The sequence below is a fragment of the Triticum dicoccoides genome, chromosome 5A, assembly GCF_002162155.2.
Source record: "Triticum dicoccoides isolate Atlit2015 ecotype Zavitan chromosome 5A, WEW_v2.0, whole genome shotgun sequence".
Lineage (NCBI taxonomy): Eukaryota > Viridiplantae > Streptophyta > Magnoliopsida > Poales > Poaceae > Triticum > Triticum dicoccoides.
In genome coordinates this window covers 283,882,245-283,895,079 of record NC_041388.1, presented here as the reverse complement: position 1 = coordinate 283,895,079, position 12,835 = coordinate 283,882,245, and the positions used below count along the sequence as shown (strand labels likewise).

At 49.6% G+C, this 12,835-nt stretch overlaps 3 protein-coding genes across 3 annotated transcripts; 1 reads left to right on the top strand and 2 right to left on the bottom strand.

Annotated features, from left to right (window-relative positions):
- Positions 1 to 879: 879 nt before the first annotated feature.
- On the bottom strand, positions 880 to 5,365 carry LOC119301051 (autophagy-related protein 8D). The gene is made up of 5 exons (XM_037577953.1): positions 5,190 to 5,365; positions 5,046 to 5,101; positions 1,536 to 1,588; positions 1,332 to 1,450; positions 880 to 1,251 (listed from the first exon to the last, which is right to left on the bottom strand). Exons 1-5 carry the CDS (start codon positions 5,218 to 5,220, stop codon positions 1,160 to 1,162), a joined length of 351 nt encoding a protein of 116 aa, XP_037433850.1. The 5' UTR covers positions 5,221 to 5,365; the 3' UTR covers positions 880 to 1,159.
- Positions 5,366 to 5,481: 116 nt separating this feature from the next.
- On the top strand, positions 5,482 to 8,078 carry LOC119301049 (THO complex subunit 4A-like). Its single transcript, XM_037577952.1, has 5 exons — positions 5,482 to 5,791; positions 5,882 to 6,034; positions 6,386 to 6,454; positions 6,571 to 6,758; positions 7,631 to 8,078. The coding sequence occupies exons 1-5, from the start codon at positions 5,582 to 5,584 to the stop codon at positions 7,839 to 7,841; spliced, it is 831 nt and encodes a 276-aa protein (XP_037433849.1). The 5' UTR covers positions 5,482 to 5,581; the 3' UTR covers positions 7,842 to 8,078.
- A 111-nt stretch (positions 8,079 to 8,189) lies between these two features.
- Positions 8,190 to 11,210, bottom strand: LOC119301048. The gene is made up of 2 exons (XM_037577951.1): positions 10,338 to 11,210; positions 8,190 to 9,958 (listed from the first exon to the last, which is right to left on the bottom strand). The coding sequence occupies exons 1-2, from the start codon at positions 11,196 to 11,198 to the stop codon at positions 8,216 to 8,218; spliced, it is 2,604 nt and encodes an 867-aa protein (XP_037433848.1). The 5' UTR covers positions 11,199 to 11,210; the 3' UTR covers positions 8,190 to 8,215.
- Between the last annotated feature and the right edge of the window lie 1,625 nt (positions 11,211 to 12,835).

The following is a 12,835-nucleotide window of genomic DNA, read 5'->3' as shown; positions in this document are numbered from 1 at the left end:
CTAATTAGATCTTAACTAGCTAGGAATTGTAAGAAAAAATGGAGTGGTAATTCTGGGAGAAGCTGGGGAGGGGGTCAATTCTGGAAGAATTGCCCAAAAGAACTGGCCCTAGATTAGTCAATGATGAGTACGTATCTCGTATCTATACACTTCTTCATCCATGGATCGCCTCCTAGTGCACCGATTTCGTTGTCTTGTTCTAACTTCCCGGCGACATGCATGCACCGCATGTTGGCCGACCGGCCTATACATGTCATCCGACCCCCACGACTTTCCGTGTCTCAAAAGAGGAAAAGGGAACTCCATCACATCCTAGTATGCTCGCACTACATATAAAAAAAGTTAAATTAAAAGCATAATGAGCTAGCGTCAGCTCGGCCCCGCTGTTGGCGACGTGATGCACAGAGAAGTGAGATTCACAAGTGCACACGCCAAGAGGACAACCACGATGACATCAGTATTAGATCAAAAGCTGATTTTAGAAGATAAAACGTTTTGCAGCTCATATGTTTTCTTTGTAAATCCAGGTTCAGTCCATACCATGCCGACCAAATCAGCCATCCAAGGGGCTACCCTACTCCGGCCTTGAAGTGAAAATCGTAGAAAACCACCACATTTGAAGTTCAATTTTAGAATTGCCATCACATTTCTTACTCGTGGGCTACAAATCCCCATTCGCGTCCTACCACGCCGACGACCATCGTAGGCATGTGCACGGTCTCCAAGACAACTCTTATAGTAATCGCTACTCCAAGCAAACTCATTTTGAAACGAGTGGACAACGTGTAAATATGACGATGACAGAGCTCGTTAGCTAAGCAATGACGCATGTAGGCACATGAGCTTTGTAATGTCAACAGCTCAGCAGGAGGCGTTTACTTCATCACAATCAACACTTCTATTCATATATACGCCCATCCTTGCCAAAGGACTTCGCAAGCAGCATCATGCACAGGGAAATAAGTTTACTTCGGTGATACAACAATACAGGGTTTTTTTTCTTTTGCCGGGAGCAATACAGATATGAAACGTGCAAGTAAAATAAACTAGAGATTGTAGCAGAGGCTGCTACTGATCAACTTAACATTTAACAAGAGACTGATGTCACATATGTACACTGGGATTGGGTGCACTACGCTGAATTGCAGTCAGGCAGATGTCACCCAAATGTCTTCTCGCTGCTGTAACACATGTAGAGGAAGCCATCCTGCTTATCTTTGTACGAATCATACACGCTACCCATCAGGTTAGCTGAAAAAATTGTTAACAAATTAGTATTAACTTACAAACAGATGGATTTATGTGCAACACCAGCATGAATTAAATCTCACCGGTCTGGGGCAAGGTGTTGCGCACAAACACGAAAAGCGCCGTCCCTGGAGACAGATGTAACCTGGAGCGCAGGATGAAAATGAACTGCCCAACTGGCATGTCACACGGAACCAGGTACCTGCAATCACAAACAAGCAATTATCAATCTGGTACATAGAATTTTAACATATCATGCATATATCTGGTCTCTGAGATACACTTACTTCCTCTTCTCCATTTCTGGAAGTTTACTCCTCGAAAACCTTTCAACAATCACCTGCAAATGCAAACATGAGCATAATGTTGGAGCAGCATATATGCAAACAGAGATACATTTGATTAAGAGAAACAACGGAGAGGGAAATGCATGTTTTTTTGTCAGAGTCTAGAAGTTGCTCAAATCCCGTCAGTTTGAGTAAATCTCTGGAGAGTAGAATGACTCGTGGGTTGGGTGAGAAATAGCAACTTTGTTTTACTTCTCCATATTCATCATCTCAAAGTCTATTTAGTATGTCGCCAAGCATGAAAAAAATCATGACAACCAACAAAGATGTCTTGGCATCAAATTCCATACGCATATAGTCTCTTCTGACAGCAAGAACACACATATAAAAGCAGCACAAACTAGGGTTTTTTTACTGATCGATATTTTTCCTATTGGAGGGTTAACGGTAGGTCTGGTTACCGACGGTAACAGGGAATCTAGATATTTTACCAGAAAAAATTCAAATGAACTTTGAATTCATTTTTTTAAGGACAGAACAAGTACATTTCTACCATATATTGCAGGAGAAGTAGAGGACGATTCAATGGTCAGCTGGAATCGTCCCTATCGCCTAGGTCATGGGTTCAAATCCTCCCAGTGGCAGCTCATTATTCTTTTTTACCTCAACATATTTGATGTAGTTTTGAACGTCTAAATTCAAATTTAACCAAATATTTTTGACCGGTAACAATGTTTCTTGTGGAGGGGGAGGGCAGTTCCGGCTACCAGAAATTCCGTCCGACAAAAAAAACCCTCGCACAAGCACACTGCAGTTTCTAAGTTTATGGGGCTGTATATGTGTTCAGCTATCACTACTGAAGTGCATAAAATGGAACAGTACCACAGTGGTATCTTTAATGAAGTGCATAAAATGGAACAGTAGCACTGCACTTCTCCCAACTACAAAGTCTGGCGACAACTGACAACAAATAAAGCAGGGGTGGAGCAAGCACATGGCAACCATGGGTGATTACTGCCCAGGCTCACTGGTGTGCTGCATCGAGCGGTGATGGCTTTATCTAGCCAGACATGGCCCCATGCACGCAGTCCGCTTTGCTCAGGCAAAAGATAGTCATTTCATGGGTTTCTTCAGGGACAGGGCGCATTCCATGTTGGCAACAGACAAGGCCACAGTCCGACAGAAACGAGTTCTCCTGTCCTTGGGTCCCTACCACGCTCGCCAGTTGCTCGTTTCGTTGCTCACTTTGCTAGCTGCAATTCCCATCAATTTTGAGGTGTGGTGACTAGTGATATGAGATTTGACTTCGTAGCTCGGGTGTTGCTCTTTGCATGGCGATTTCTGAATTGTGGAATTAGGCATTTGGCCTTTGGGATGATTTAGTTGAGCTCAATTAACTTGTTTAACACAAGAATTACAATCACAATCACTACAACTTAGAAATGCAAAGGCACATGTAGGATCACCCCAGACTCTGCATCAATCGATGCACACCACCTTAATATGTGTTCCACACGATGCCGAAGGCACCAATGCCGAACAAATCAGCTTACGATGGGAAAACAAGCTGAAAGACAAATTGTTAAAATGTGGCCAGCTTTGGCAGAACCAACCTTATTAATGAAGAAATCAAATGGCAAAACACCTACGATGCTACCAACGAAGCAGGGTCCTATTACTTTTATTATCACATATGAACATTTACATATGTGTCATGGATATGCATTCTTTAACCTCATAAATCTCTACTATTAAAGGAGAGTTGGTGGTCATACGTCCGTTGGTGAAGCATCCCCTCTCCCATGTTCTTCATTAACTGAATTAAATCAAATCAAGTCTTTTGCAGGGCCCGTGTTGGTCGGTGTAAGGTAGTTGCACTAACTCAACCAAATAAAATCAATCCAGTTATATGCCGGACATAGGCAATCAAATCAAGTCAAATCTTTTGGAGCACCCCCGTTGGTGGGTGTGAGATAATTGCATAACTCAATTAAATCAAATCGTTCCATGTATATGTCGGACACGGCCAACCAAATCAAATCTTTCGCATTAACTCAATCAAATCAAATCCTGCATTAGAATATGGTGGGTGTAAGGTATATGTCGGACGCGATTGGTGTTGAACCACTAGAATATGTATGTCACCGTTGCAACGCACATGCAATTAGCTAGTACTATCATGGATGTGCAGTTCTCAAATTTGGTGCTTCACTATATCATCTATACCAATATAAAAAGACCCAAAGGGGCAGATCCAATTGATCTCGGCCATCGAACTAAGTTAATCCAACAACCTAGACTGCTCCAATGGCGTTGCACTAATCACAGATTAACACACAAATAATAGCATACCTAATATTCGCATGCAATTATTATATTCCTAAATATTAACGTGTGTTGCATGTGCGCACTTACTAGTACTAGCTAATTGCCCGTGAGTTGCAACGGGGCCATAAATATTCTAATGGTTCAACACAAATCATGTCCGACACATACCTTACATCCACCATATTCTAGATTTTGTTAAGATTTAATTCGATTTGAGTATGTGTACGGGGAGGCAAGATTTTTTTTGATTTAGTTGAGATTTTGGTAATAATTGATACAGATATGGATAAGAGAAGGCAAAGAAAGTTCTAATTTAGTTGAGGTTTTGATAAGATTTGATTTGATTGAGTTAATGCAGGACATGCTTTTGGCAAGATTTGATTGAGTTAATGCAGGACATGGTTTTTAGTAGGACAAGAAAAGGAAAGTACTGTTTTGATTTAGAATATTCCAAACCAAGGAGGGGGGACATGGACAGAAAAACTCCAACGTAGGGGAAAGGAGGTGAGGAGAATGGGACCTGGCTTGCCTGCTCCCTCCCCATGCTCCCATCCCTGCTCCCACTTCATCCTACGTCTGTCTTTTTTCCTTTTTCCTTTCCAATCTAATCATCTCCTCCCTCTGATTTTAAGGGGGGGGGGCCGGCCTTTATTTTGTTCCAATCAAATCAAGCCACGTACGCGGGAGCACGGATGGGCGCACGCACGGGGAGCAGGCAAGTCTCGTCCAGGAGAATGCACCAACTCCCCTTTAATAGTAGGCATGTATCCAAATATCTGGGTCTTTTTTCTTTTATTTTATTTTTTCCAAACACCCTGGTTATGGATTTCAAGGTAAGCACTTAACCTTGTGGTTTACAGAGGCTCCAACAAACTTCCTGACCCCCCATTGAAATTTAGCACAGCTGAAAAACTTGACAAGTACAGTAAAAGCTAATTTGGTAGAATTATTTCAATTTCCCCTCACCTGTCAAGCTTATATCTTGAGCCGGACCACAGGACCACACTATGTACAGGAGGAAGCAAATTACAGTTCAGTTCAATTCAATTCAATCAATCAAAGAGGTCGTTCGCGAATCTAGTATGCCCGGGACTCCGGAACCCTATTCCTAATTAGTACTGTAGCAGCTAGGAGTAGTATATTAAGTTTTGGGGCAGCGAGTAGAGAGAGAGAGGTACATACGGGGATCCTGCCGGGGTACTTGGCGATCATGGCGGCCGACTCATTCGCCCTCTCCTCTGCATCCATCCATCAGCAAATTCAGCGCCCGAACGAGACGCAGACTGATAATAATTCAGAAAGAAAAGGAGGAGGTAGCATGCCTACCCAGGGTGAATTCCTTCTTGAAGGACTTCATCCTCCTCCTCGCTGGTTCTCGAGGAGCCGATTGCTGGTCTTGCTGCTGCTGTTTCCTACGTATTTGATTGAATCGCGGATAGATTGTTGTCAATGGCGAAGCTGGAGAAGTTATCCCTTCCCTACCCCTCGGAAAGAGGAAGAAGAAGATGACACGATACATACGGTAGAAGCCCAGCCCAGCCCGTCTCGAGCCGGCGGTAGTAGATCGGCCCGGCCCAATGCAGACCGGGCTTCTTCTTCTTCTCTCTCTCTCGTGTGCCAATTAATTATCGCTGCCGTCTCCTCCCCCACGACTCCATCCTCCTCCTCCGCCGCCGCCGCCTCAGCCGCCGTGCGAATCTATCTCCGGGTTGGGGGAGATGGCGGACGCCCTGGACATGTCCCTCGACGACCTCATCTCCAAGAACAAGTCCTCCTCCCAGCGCGGCCGTGGCCGCCGCAACCCGGCCTCGGGCTCGGGCTCGGGCTCGGCGTCGGGAGGACCCGCACCCGCCGGTCGCCGCTTCCAGGCTCGCGCCGCCACCCGCGCTGCCGCCGCGCCCTACCACCAATTCAACTTCCCGCCCCCGGTATGGTGAACTACTCCTCCTAATTCAGAGATCCGGAGCTCACTCAATCTAAACTTGCCTTCTGTTTTCCGGGGGGTCGGGGGAGCACAGGCGCCGGCGGCTTTTGCATATGCTGCCCAGCAGGCCCATGCCCATGCCCACGCCCAGGTGATGGCCATGGTGGCGCCGCCGACCGGGGTCGAAACGGGCACCAAGCTGTACATCTCCAACCTCGACTACAACGTCTCCAACGAGGACATCAAGGTAAGACCACTAGACCCTCCTCCTCCTAGAACCCTAGGAATAGCAGTCCCTGTTCTCCTGTGCGTGTTACCCATCTCAGCATACCTTTAACTTGGTTTCGACAGTAGGATAACATCGCAATCCACATCTTCATCCTGAAGAAGTAGTAGACAAGGCTATCAATTATTTAGCTCTTTTTCGACGCCATCTATGGAATCCAATTCCATTATTCATATTGTTCTTTTACTGTCCAACCATACCACCGTAAAGCATTGGGAGTAGACAAGGCTCCGAATTATTTAGCTCCACGCCTTTAGAGCAACCAGGGGATTCTCTTAAGTCACTCTATAACATGCTGCTTAATTTGCCCAGGAACTCTTTGCTGAGGTGGGCGATCTCAAGAGGTACTCCATTAACTACGACAAGAGTGGAAGATCAAAGGTATTTACTATTTAGCCCTTACGCATCTCAACTTTGTTGCAGTATCTGCCTTTGAACACCTTTCACGTAGTTTGAGTGCTCACAGATCACCTCATTACTGTAACTCCATTCGCCAGGGAACTGCAGAGGTTATATTTTCAAGGAAATCAGATGCTCTAGCTGCTCTAAAGAGGTACAACAATGTGCAGCTTGACGGCAAACCTATGAAAATTGAGGTCATTGGAACAAATATTGAGGCACCACCACCACCTGCTATTTTTACTTTGAATACCCCGACGATAGGAAACTTCATTCCTTCCTACAGGTTAGTAGCAGATATCACATTTACTGAATTTTCTTACTGCTAAAATTGTTACTTGTCTAAATTACTGTCAAGCTAAAACTGTCTTCTAAGCACAATCCTTAGTTCCTTACCCTTTGGGTTGATTAGCGTTTGCACAATTAGGCAGCAGCTGCCACTGGCTGTTAAAGATTCATTAACATGGTTAGTATTCATGTATTGTGTAGTTAGTGACTAACTTAGCGTGTCATTAGTTTGACAATTTGTGGAATTGGACTGTCTTCATCGTCCAAAGTGCAAGCAAGGCATGAGTTACCTTTGCCTGCCTCATTTCTAGTAAAATCTTGTATGTTGTGGTACTTCTAATGCATTACTGTGTCTCGAAGTTCAGCATTGTTTTGTTTATTTGCCCAACTTGCTATCTGAGGGCTGAGGCAAGCGAAACTAGCCAACATGAGCAATAACTTTGAGAAGCAAGGGTATGTGTTGGTCCTTATTGCCTTGGGGGCTTAAAATGAGTGCGTGCGTGTGCACCAGGACGTGGACCAGGACCAGGACCAAAACATGACCAAAGGGAGAGCAAGCAGACTTTGCCCATAGGGAGGGCCGATTAGGCAAATATTTTGCCTTGCCCATGGCAGCAAGGACTTTTTTTTTAGCTCCCCCTAAGCTCCTAACCTTGCAAATTTCTTGGGCTAGCAAAGGAACCAAATATGCTTGTCAAAAAGATTACACTTCAATTAGCGATTCTCACAAGTATGAGTCAAAATAAAGTTAGTTCTTTTAATCACCCTGTTCAATTTGCATTGTCATATATGCATTTTCAATCGTGTTGCGCAAATTCTTTTGGAAGATTTTGAGCAAGTGACATATCTAGTGGTACTGGATATTTGCAGTGGCGGACGTGGAAGGGGCGGTGATGGTGGTCGGGGATGGCCTCGGGGCAGAGGTGGATTCGGCGGGCGTAGTGCTGCTGGGCGTGGTCGAGGGCGCGGTGATGTTGGGCGTGGGCGAGGGAGGGGAGGGCGTGGCAGTCAGCCAGTTTCTGCCAATGATCTAGACGCAGACTTGGACAAGTACCACTCGGAAGCGATGCAGACCAGCTAAATGGCTTGGGCCCTGCCGCGCCTGCATCCCGCACAGCCATTAGCCTTGTGTAGGAAAAGATGCGGCCATGTATTTTATTAGATTGTAATTTGTGAGACAAATGAAGCGTCTGTCTTTGTTGTGTGATGATCAAGGTGGTGCGTTCCATTGTAGCTCTTTTTTCTCTTCCTCTGAGTTGTAGCAGTTGAGACGGTTGGACTAAGATGAGATTTTTATAAAGGGTGATCACAAGTGTTACATTTGCTGTCTGTTGATAGTAGTAGATGAGTGTTTTTCTTTTCGTTGAACAATGCAGTGCATTGATAGTAAGATGTACATGAGCATAGTACTTTTTTTTTGTGTTGAGAATCGAGCATAGTACAATGTAGGCAGCATCAGCGACTAGGTTGGAGGCTGAGGTTCAGCATGTGAGCCTCCAGCTGCTGTGCCTCCTTCATCATCTCACCCATGCAAAACCCAATCGAGCCCAGGCAAACAGCAGCCAACTGCTCTTCTTCCTCCTGCTGTTGCTGCTGTGACAGTGCCTCCCTTGCATGGCCGAGGAAGGACCTGACCACCGCCATATCTTCGCAGAAGATTCCTTTGCCGGCCTCAAGGTCGACGTCCTCCTCCTCCAGCAGTGCCTCCAGGGATGCGGAGAGGGCGCCGTGGAAGCGCTTCATGTCTGCGCCTAGCTGCCGGCTGCAGCCGGCGTTGTCGATGAGAACGGCTCGGGCGTGCTGGTAGAGCCCAATCAGCTGCGCGATCCTGCTCAGGCTGCCATGAACCTTGTCGTAGCAGCTGGTCGGGAACGGCGCCAGCCACAGAAAGTTCGGCTCGCTGCCCGCCTCCGCCGCGTACTTCTTCAGCAGCGCCACCTGCTCCAGCAACGTCTTGTGCTGCTGCTGCTGCTGCTGCTGCTTCGCTGACGACGTGGGTGTGAGTCCAACCACGCACTCCCGCAGCGCGGCGATGCAGCGGTGGAGCTGCGCCCTGGCCCTGGCGGTCGGCCTTGCCTTGCGCTGGAACACGAGGTCCGTCGCGACGGTGCAGGACAGGCCAATGAAGGTCTCCACGAGCCTGGTGATCGTGAAGGCCATGGGCGCCTCGTCGTACCTCCGTCCCACGATGATGATGCCGGACAGCGCGGCAGCAACACCGCCGGCAGGGCCGTATGCATGGCTGCGCTTGAGAAAGGTGGCGAGGACGATCCAGGGGAGGAGCGCCAGGAAGCGGAGCTCCATGAGGTGCGGCTGTTGCGAGAGGAGGCAGCCCAGCACGCCATAGACGGAACCGATGGCGGTGCCGTGGGCACGCGCGATGGCCACGGCCCATGTGGAGTCGCGGCCGGCGGTCATGGTGGTGGCGACGATGAGGCCGGACCAGAAGCCGTGGTCGTTGTTGAAGAGAAGGCCGAGAAGGACGGCGAGGCCCAGCGACACGGCGCACTTGGCCGCCGTCACCACTCTCTCCCATTCCAGCCCCCACCTCAGCCACACGCTTTTCTTCTTCTCCTGCTTCTTGGATGTCGTTTCCATGTGGCCAGTCTTATTTGGCGCCCCATGTTCTTGCAATTGACCTTCTTCTTCTTCTCCACTGCTGGCCTGTACCTCTTCGTCCTCCTCTTCTTCGGACAGGTAGAAGACATCGTCATCGTCGGTCGAATCCTCGGCATTTGTCGCTGCCGGAGTTACCTTGCAGTTGGTAGTCTTGGTCTGATCCGGATGGGAGGAGGCCAACTGCTGCAGGGTGCCATGACGGAGGAGATGCATGGAGAAGAGGAAGAGGAAAGGAGACAGCTCCTCGTGCCTCTCCGGCAACAACGTCGTCATCGTATCGTTTGTCAACATTAATGGTGATTGCTTGTTGATGGTCGTCTTGGTCATGGCGACGCTGGTGGTGGCGGTGCTGCTGCAGTGGTGGTGGCGATGTGTAGTGAGCATGGAGAGGCGTATCTGGTCTCTCATATGCTCCAACCAGCTGCTGCAGATCATAGGGCTGCTGCCGGCGATGGCAGCGCTGGTGAGCGCAATCTCCATTCCCTTGATGGGCATCTCGATGCGGCCGTGGTCTACCACCGCCTGCTGCGGCATCCACCGCCTGAGCACTGCTGGCACTCTCTCCCACTGCAAATCTCCCTGCACGCGTGCATGTGATAATCCAAGTTTAGTTCATCGTGTGTACGTACCAGATCCGTGCAAATCTACTGCCTAATTATAGTAGTACTAACTCGCATGCATGCGGCATGCCGAAGACCAGTCATACTACTACTCGTTTTCTGACGAGGACTCCAATAGTACCAGGTAGCACTAGCGCTGCATTCCAGTGCATAGTGCTGGTCTACTTTTGGCATCTCGCAAGCTCTTTCGGTAGCTAAGCATGCACCCAACTGACGCAAGCAGGAATTTAGCACTAGATATGAATGAATGAATCTATGATACGCATGACATGCATGACCACTTTGCTAAAAAGAAAGATTTGTGCTTATTCTCATGCACGATCGTTAAACAAAATTACCTTAACGGCGGCCATGCGGCGGAGGAGGGCGGCGCTTGCGGACGCGAGACGGTTGGCCTGTGACATGCACGCTGCCATGCACCATCGCCGCCGTCTACCAGAGGCCGCGGCTGTTTCCTGGCCATCATCCGCGCAGGCGGTGTCGTTGGCGGTGAGGAGGAACGCGTCGACGAGCACCCTCACCCTCTCCGCCGCGGTCTCCATGTACGCCCTGCTCTTGTCCTCCACCTCCCGGGTGGCCAGCCGCGGGCACGGGAGCAGCACCGCCAGCAAGGCGGCCGCCACCCCCAGCGCCGTGCACAGCACCACGTTGGCGGGGTGCTCCAGCACCAGCTCGTGGCTCGTGCGGTCCCCTTGCCTGAACTTGGCCACGTAGATGATGATGATCTGCCCCAGCGCGATCCGCTTCGCCACGGGGCCCGGCGACTCCGGCAGCGCCACCGCGAACGTGCTCAGCGCCACCACGGCCGACGTGGCCAGCACCGACTCGGCGGCGCCCGTGCGGTGCGCCAGCCACAGCGCCAGGACGGAGGGGACGGCGCCCATGACGGTGGCGTGGAGCGCGCTGGCCGTCGCGCGCAGGGCGGTGCCCACGGTGGCGTCCGTGACGATGATGACGGTCACGACGTAGGAGAAGGCGGGGAAGGTGAGGTGGCGCTGCAGAGGCGGCGGCGCGTAGACGGACACGACGCCCACGATGGTGCAGGCCAGGGCGGCGCGGAGGCCCGACGCGAGGGACGGGCGCCAGCGCCGGCTCGTGCTGGTCCACATGGACGACGGCGGCGGCGCCACCGCGCTCACGTTGTTGTTGTTGGTTGCGGCCATGCCCATTCTCGGCTCGATCGCGCGCGCAGAGTGCATGCGAAGTGAGAAGACGACAGATGGAGAGCTTGGTGGGTAGTACATGTACGCATGTGCTTATATAGCTATAGCTAGTTAGCTACCGCGCGCATGAGGTCGTCATTGTATACTGCCTGGGCTGCAAAGTAGGCGCTTGGTGCTAGTGGCCATTCTGGTTGCTCCACTGCTTTTCACTACGTATAGACGTCAGCCATGGATGTGACATACATGCTGCGAGCAGTGCTACAGAGACGACACATCTCCAGCCGAAAGCTGGACGATGGATCAAATCATCGATGGATAGCATTTTTTAGCAAATTAGCACCGTTTAAGATGGACATCGTCCGGATCTCGTCCATGCACGGTCGTGTGCAGAGTACTTCCGTATACAAAGATGGACCAATCTAGCTGGCGGCCGGGCGCTAGGTACCGCTCGCGAGCGGCCGGCCCCTGTCCGAGACGTCTAGTCACTGCCGCATATTAAAAACGTCAGGTAAAGTTTGGGAGCGGCCGGTGGAAAAGGTAAGTACGTGGTCCGTTGTACACTAAAGGGAGTTGATCATCTAGTTTGCTTTTTAATTTTTGTTTCTTAAAAAAGCCATAACTTTTGAACCAAATATCGAAATTAAGATCCGCTTTCACCACTGAAATCCTCGCGATGTGCTCTTCGAAACTAGATCCCGCATGGATATGTTTTGACAAACTTTTTTTTGTGCAATTTTGTCCCCGTTTTGTGTAACTGACTAGCCGTCGATGTGCAACTACCTGACAGGGATGTGCAACTTTTCTTGTACACCGTAGACATGCAGTTTTTCTCTATGGTACCTACATCCCCAAATTGCCTCCTTCCAGTGAGATGTGCAACTTCGTTTGTTGCCCAGGCCATGCAATTTTCACTAGTGGCACCACCCCATACTACTCTCTAAAATTGAAATGTGCAATTTCATCGGCTGCCCCGATGCCCTGGCCAACTGCCTGGTAGTCATCGCGCGTGTGAGCCTCTACAACCGTGTTTGAGGGACTATCCTGTAAGAATGTCCCAACTCCACGGCCACGCATGTGCGACTATGAACACAAGAGTGTGCAACTCCGTGGTCGGACGTGGGCACCTCCCATAGCAATTCATTTGCGACTATGCAGACGATATTGTGCAACTGTGTGGCCATGCATATGTGACTATGCCGACGAAAGTGTGCAACTCCGTGGCCGGGCATGAGCACCTCCCATAAAAACTCATGTGTGACTATGTGGACGAGGTTGTGCAACTCCATGGCCATGTATGTGCGACTGTGCCGACGAGAGTGTGCAACTCCGCAGCCATGCGTGAGCACCTCTCACGACAATTTATGTGTGACTATGCGAACGAGATTGTGCAACTCTGTGGCCATGCATGTGTGACTATACCGACGAGAGTGCGCAACTCCGCGGCCGGGCGTGAGCACCTCCCCCGGCAATTCATGTGCGACTATCCGGACGATATTGTGCAACTCTATGGTCATGCATGTGCGACTATGCCGATAAGATTGTGCAACTCTGTGGCCATGCATGTGTGACTATACCGACGAGAGTGTGCAACTCCATGTAGACAACTTTTCTGCACCCTCATGGTCTATGGATGTGCATTTTTTCACCATTCAACAAAACCATGTCAGTGAGAT

Bases quoted from the DNA above. Each gene is read 5' to 3' on its own strand.
- LOC119301051 (XM_037577953.1), bottom strand. From the start codon at position 5,220: ATGAAGTCCTTCAAGAAGGAATTCACCCTGG. The intron at 5,102-5,189 runs GTAGGCATGCTA...GGATGGATGCAG, and splicing joins CAAGAAGGAATTCACCCTGG to AGGAGAGGGCGAATGAGTCG. The intron at 1,451-1,535 runs GTAAGTGTATCT...TTGTGATTGCAG, and splicing joins CCAGAAATGGAGAAGAGGAA to GTACCTGGTTCCGTGTGACA.
- LOC119301049 (XM_037577952.1), top strand. From the start codon at position 5,582: ATGGCGGACGCCCTGGACATGTCCCTCGACGACCTCATCTCCAAGAAC. The intron at 6,035-6,385 runs GTAAGACCACTA...TAATTTGCCCAG, and splicing joins TCTCCAACGAGGACATCAAG to GAACTCTTTGCTGAGGTGGG. The intron at 6,759-7,630 runs GTTAGTAGCAGA...GGATATTTGCAG, and splicing joins AACTTCATTCCTTCCTACAG to TGGCGGACGTGGAAGGGGCG.
- LOC119301048 (XM_037577951.1), bottom strand. From the start codon at position 11,198: ATGCACTCTGCGCGCGCGATCGAGCCGAGAATGGGCATGGCCGCAACC. The intron at 9,959-10,337 runs GTAATTTTGTTT...GCACGCGTGCAG, and splicing joins GCCGCATGGCCGCCGTTAAG to GGAGATTTGCAGTGGGAGAG.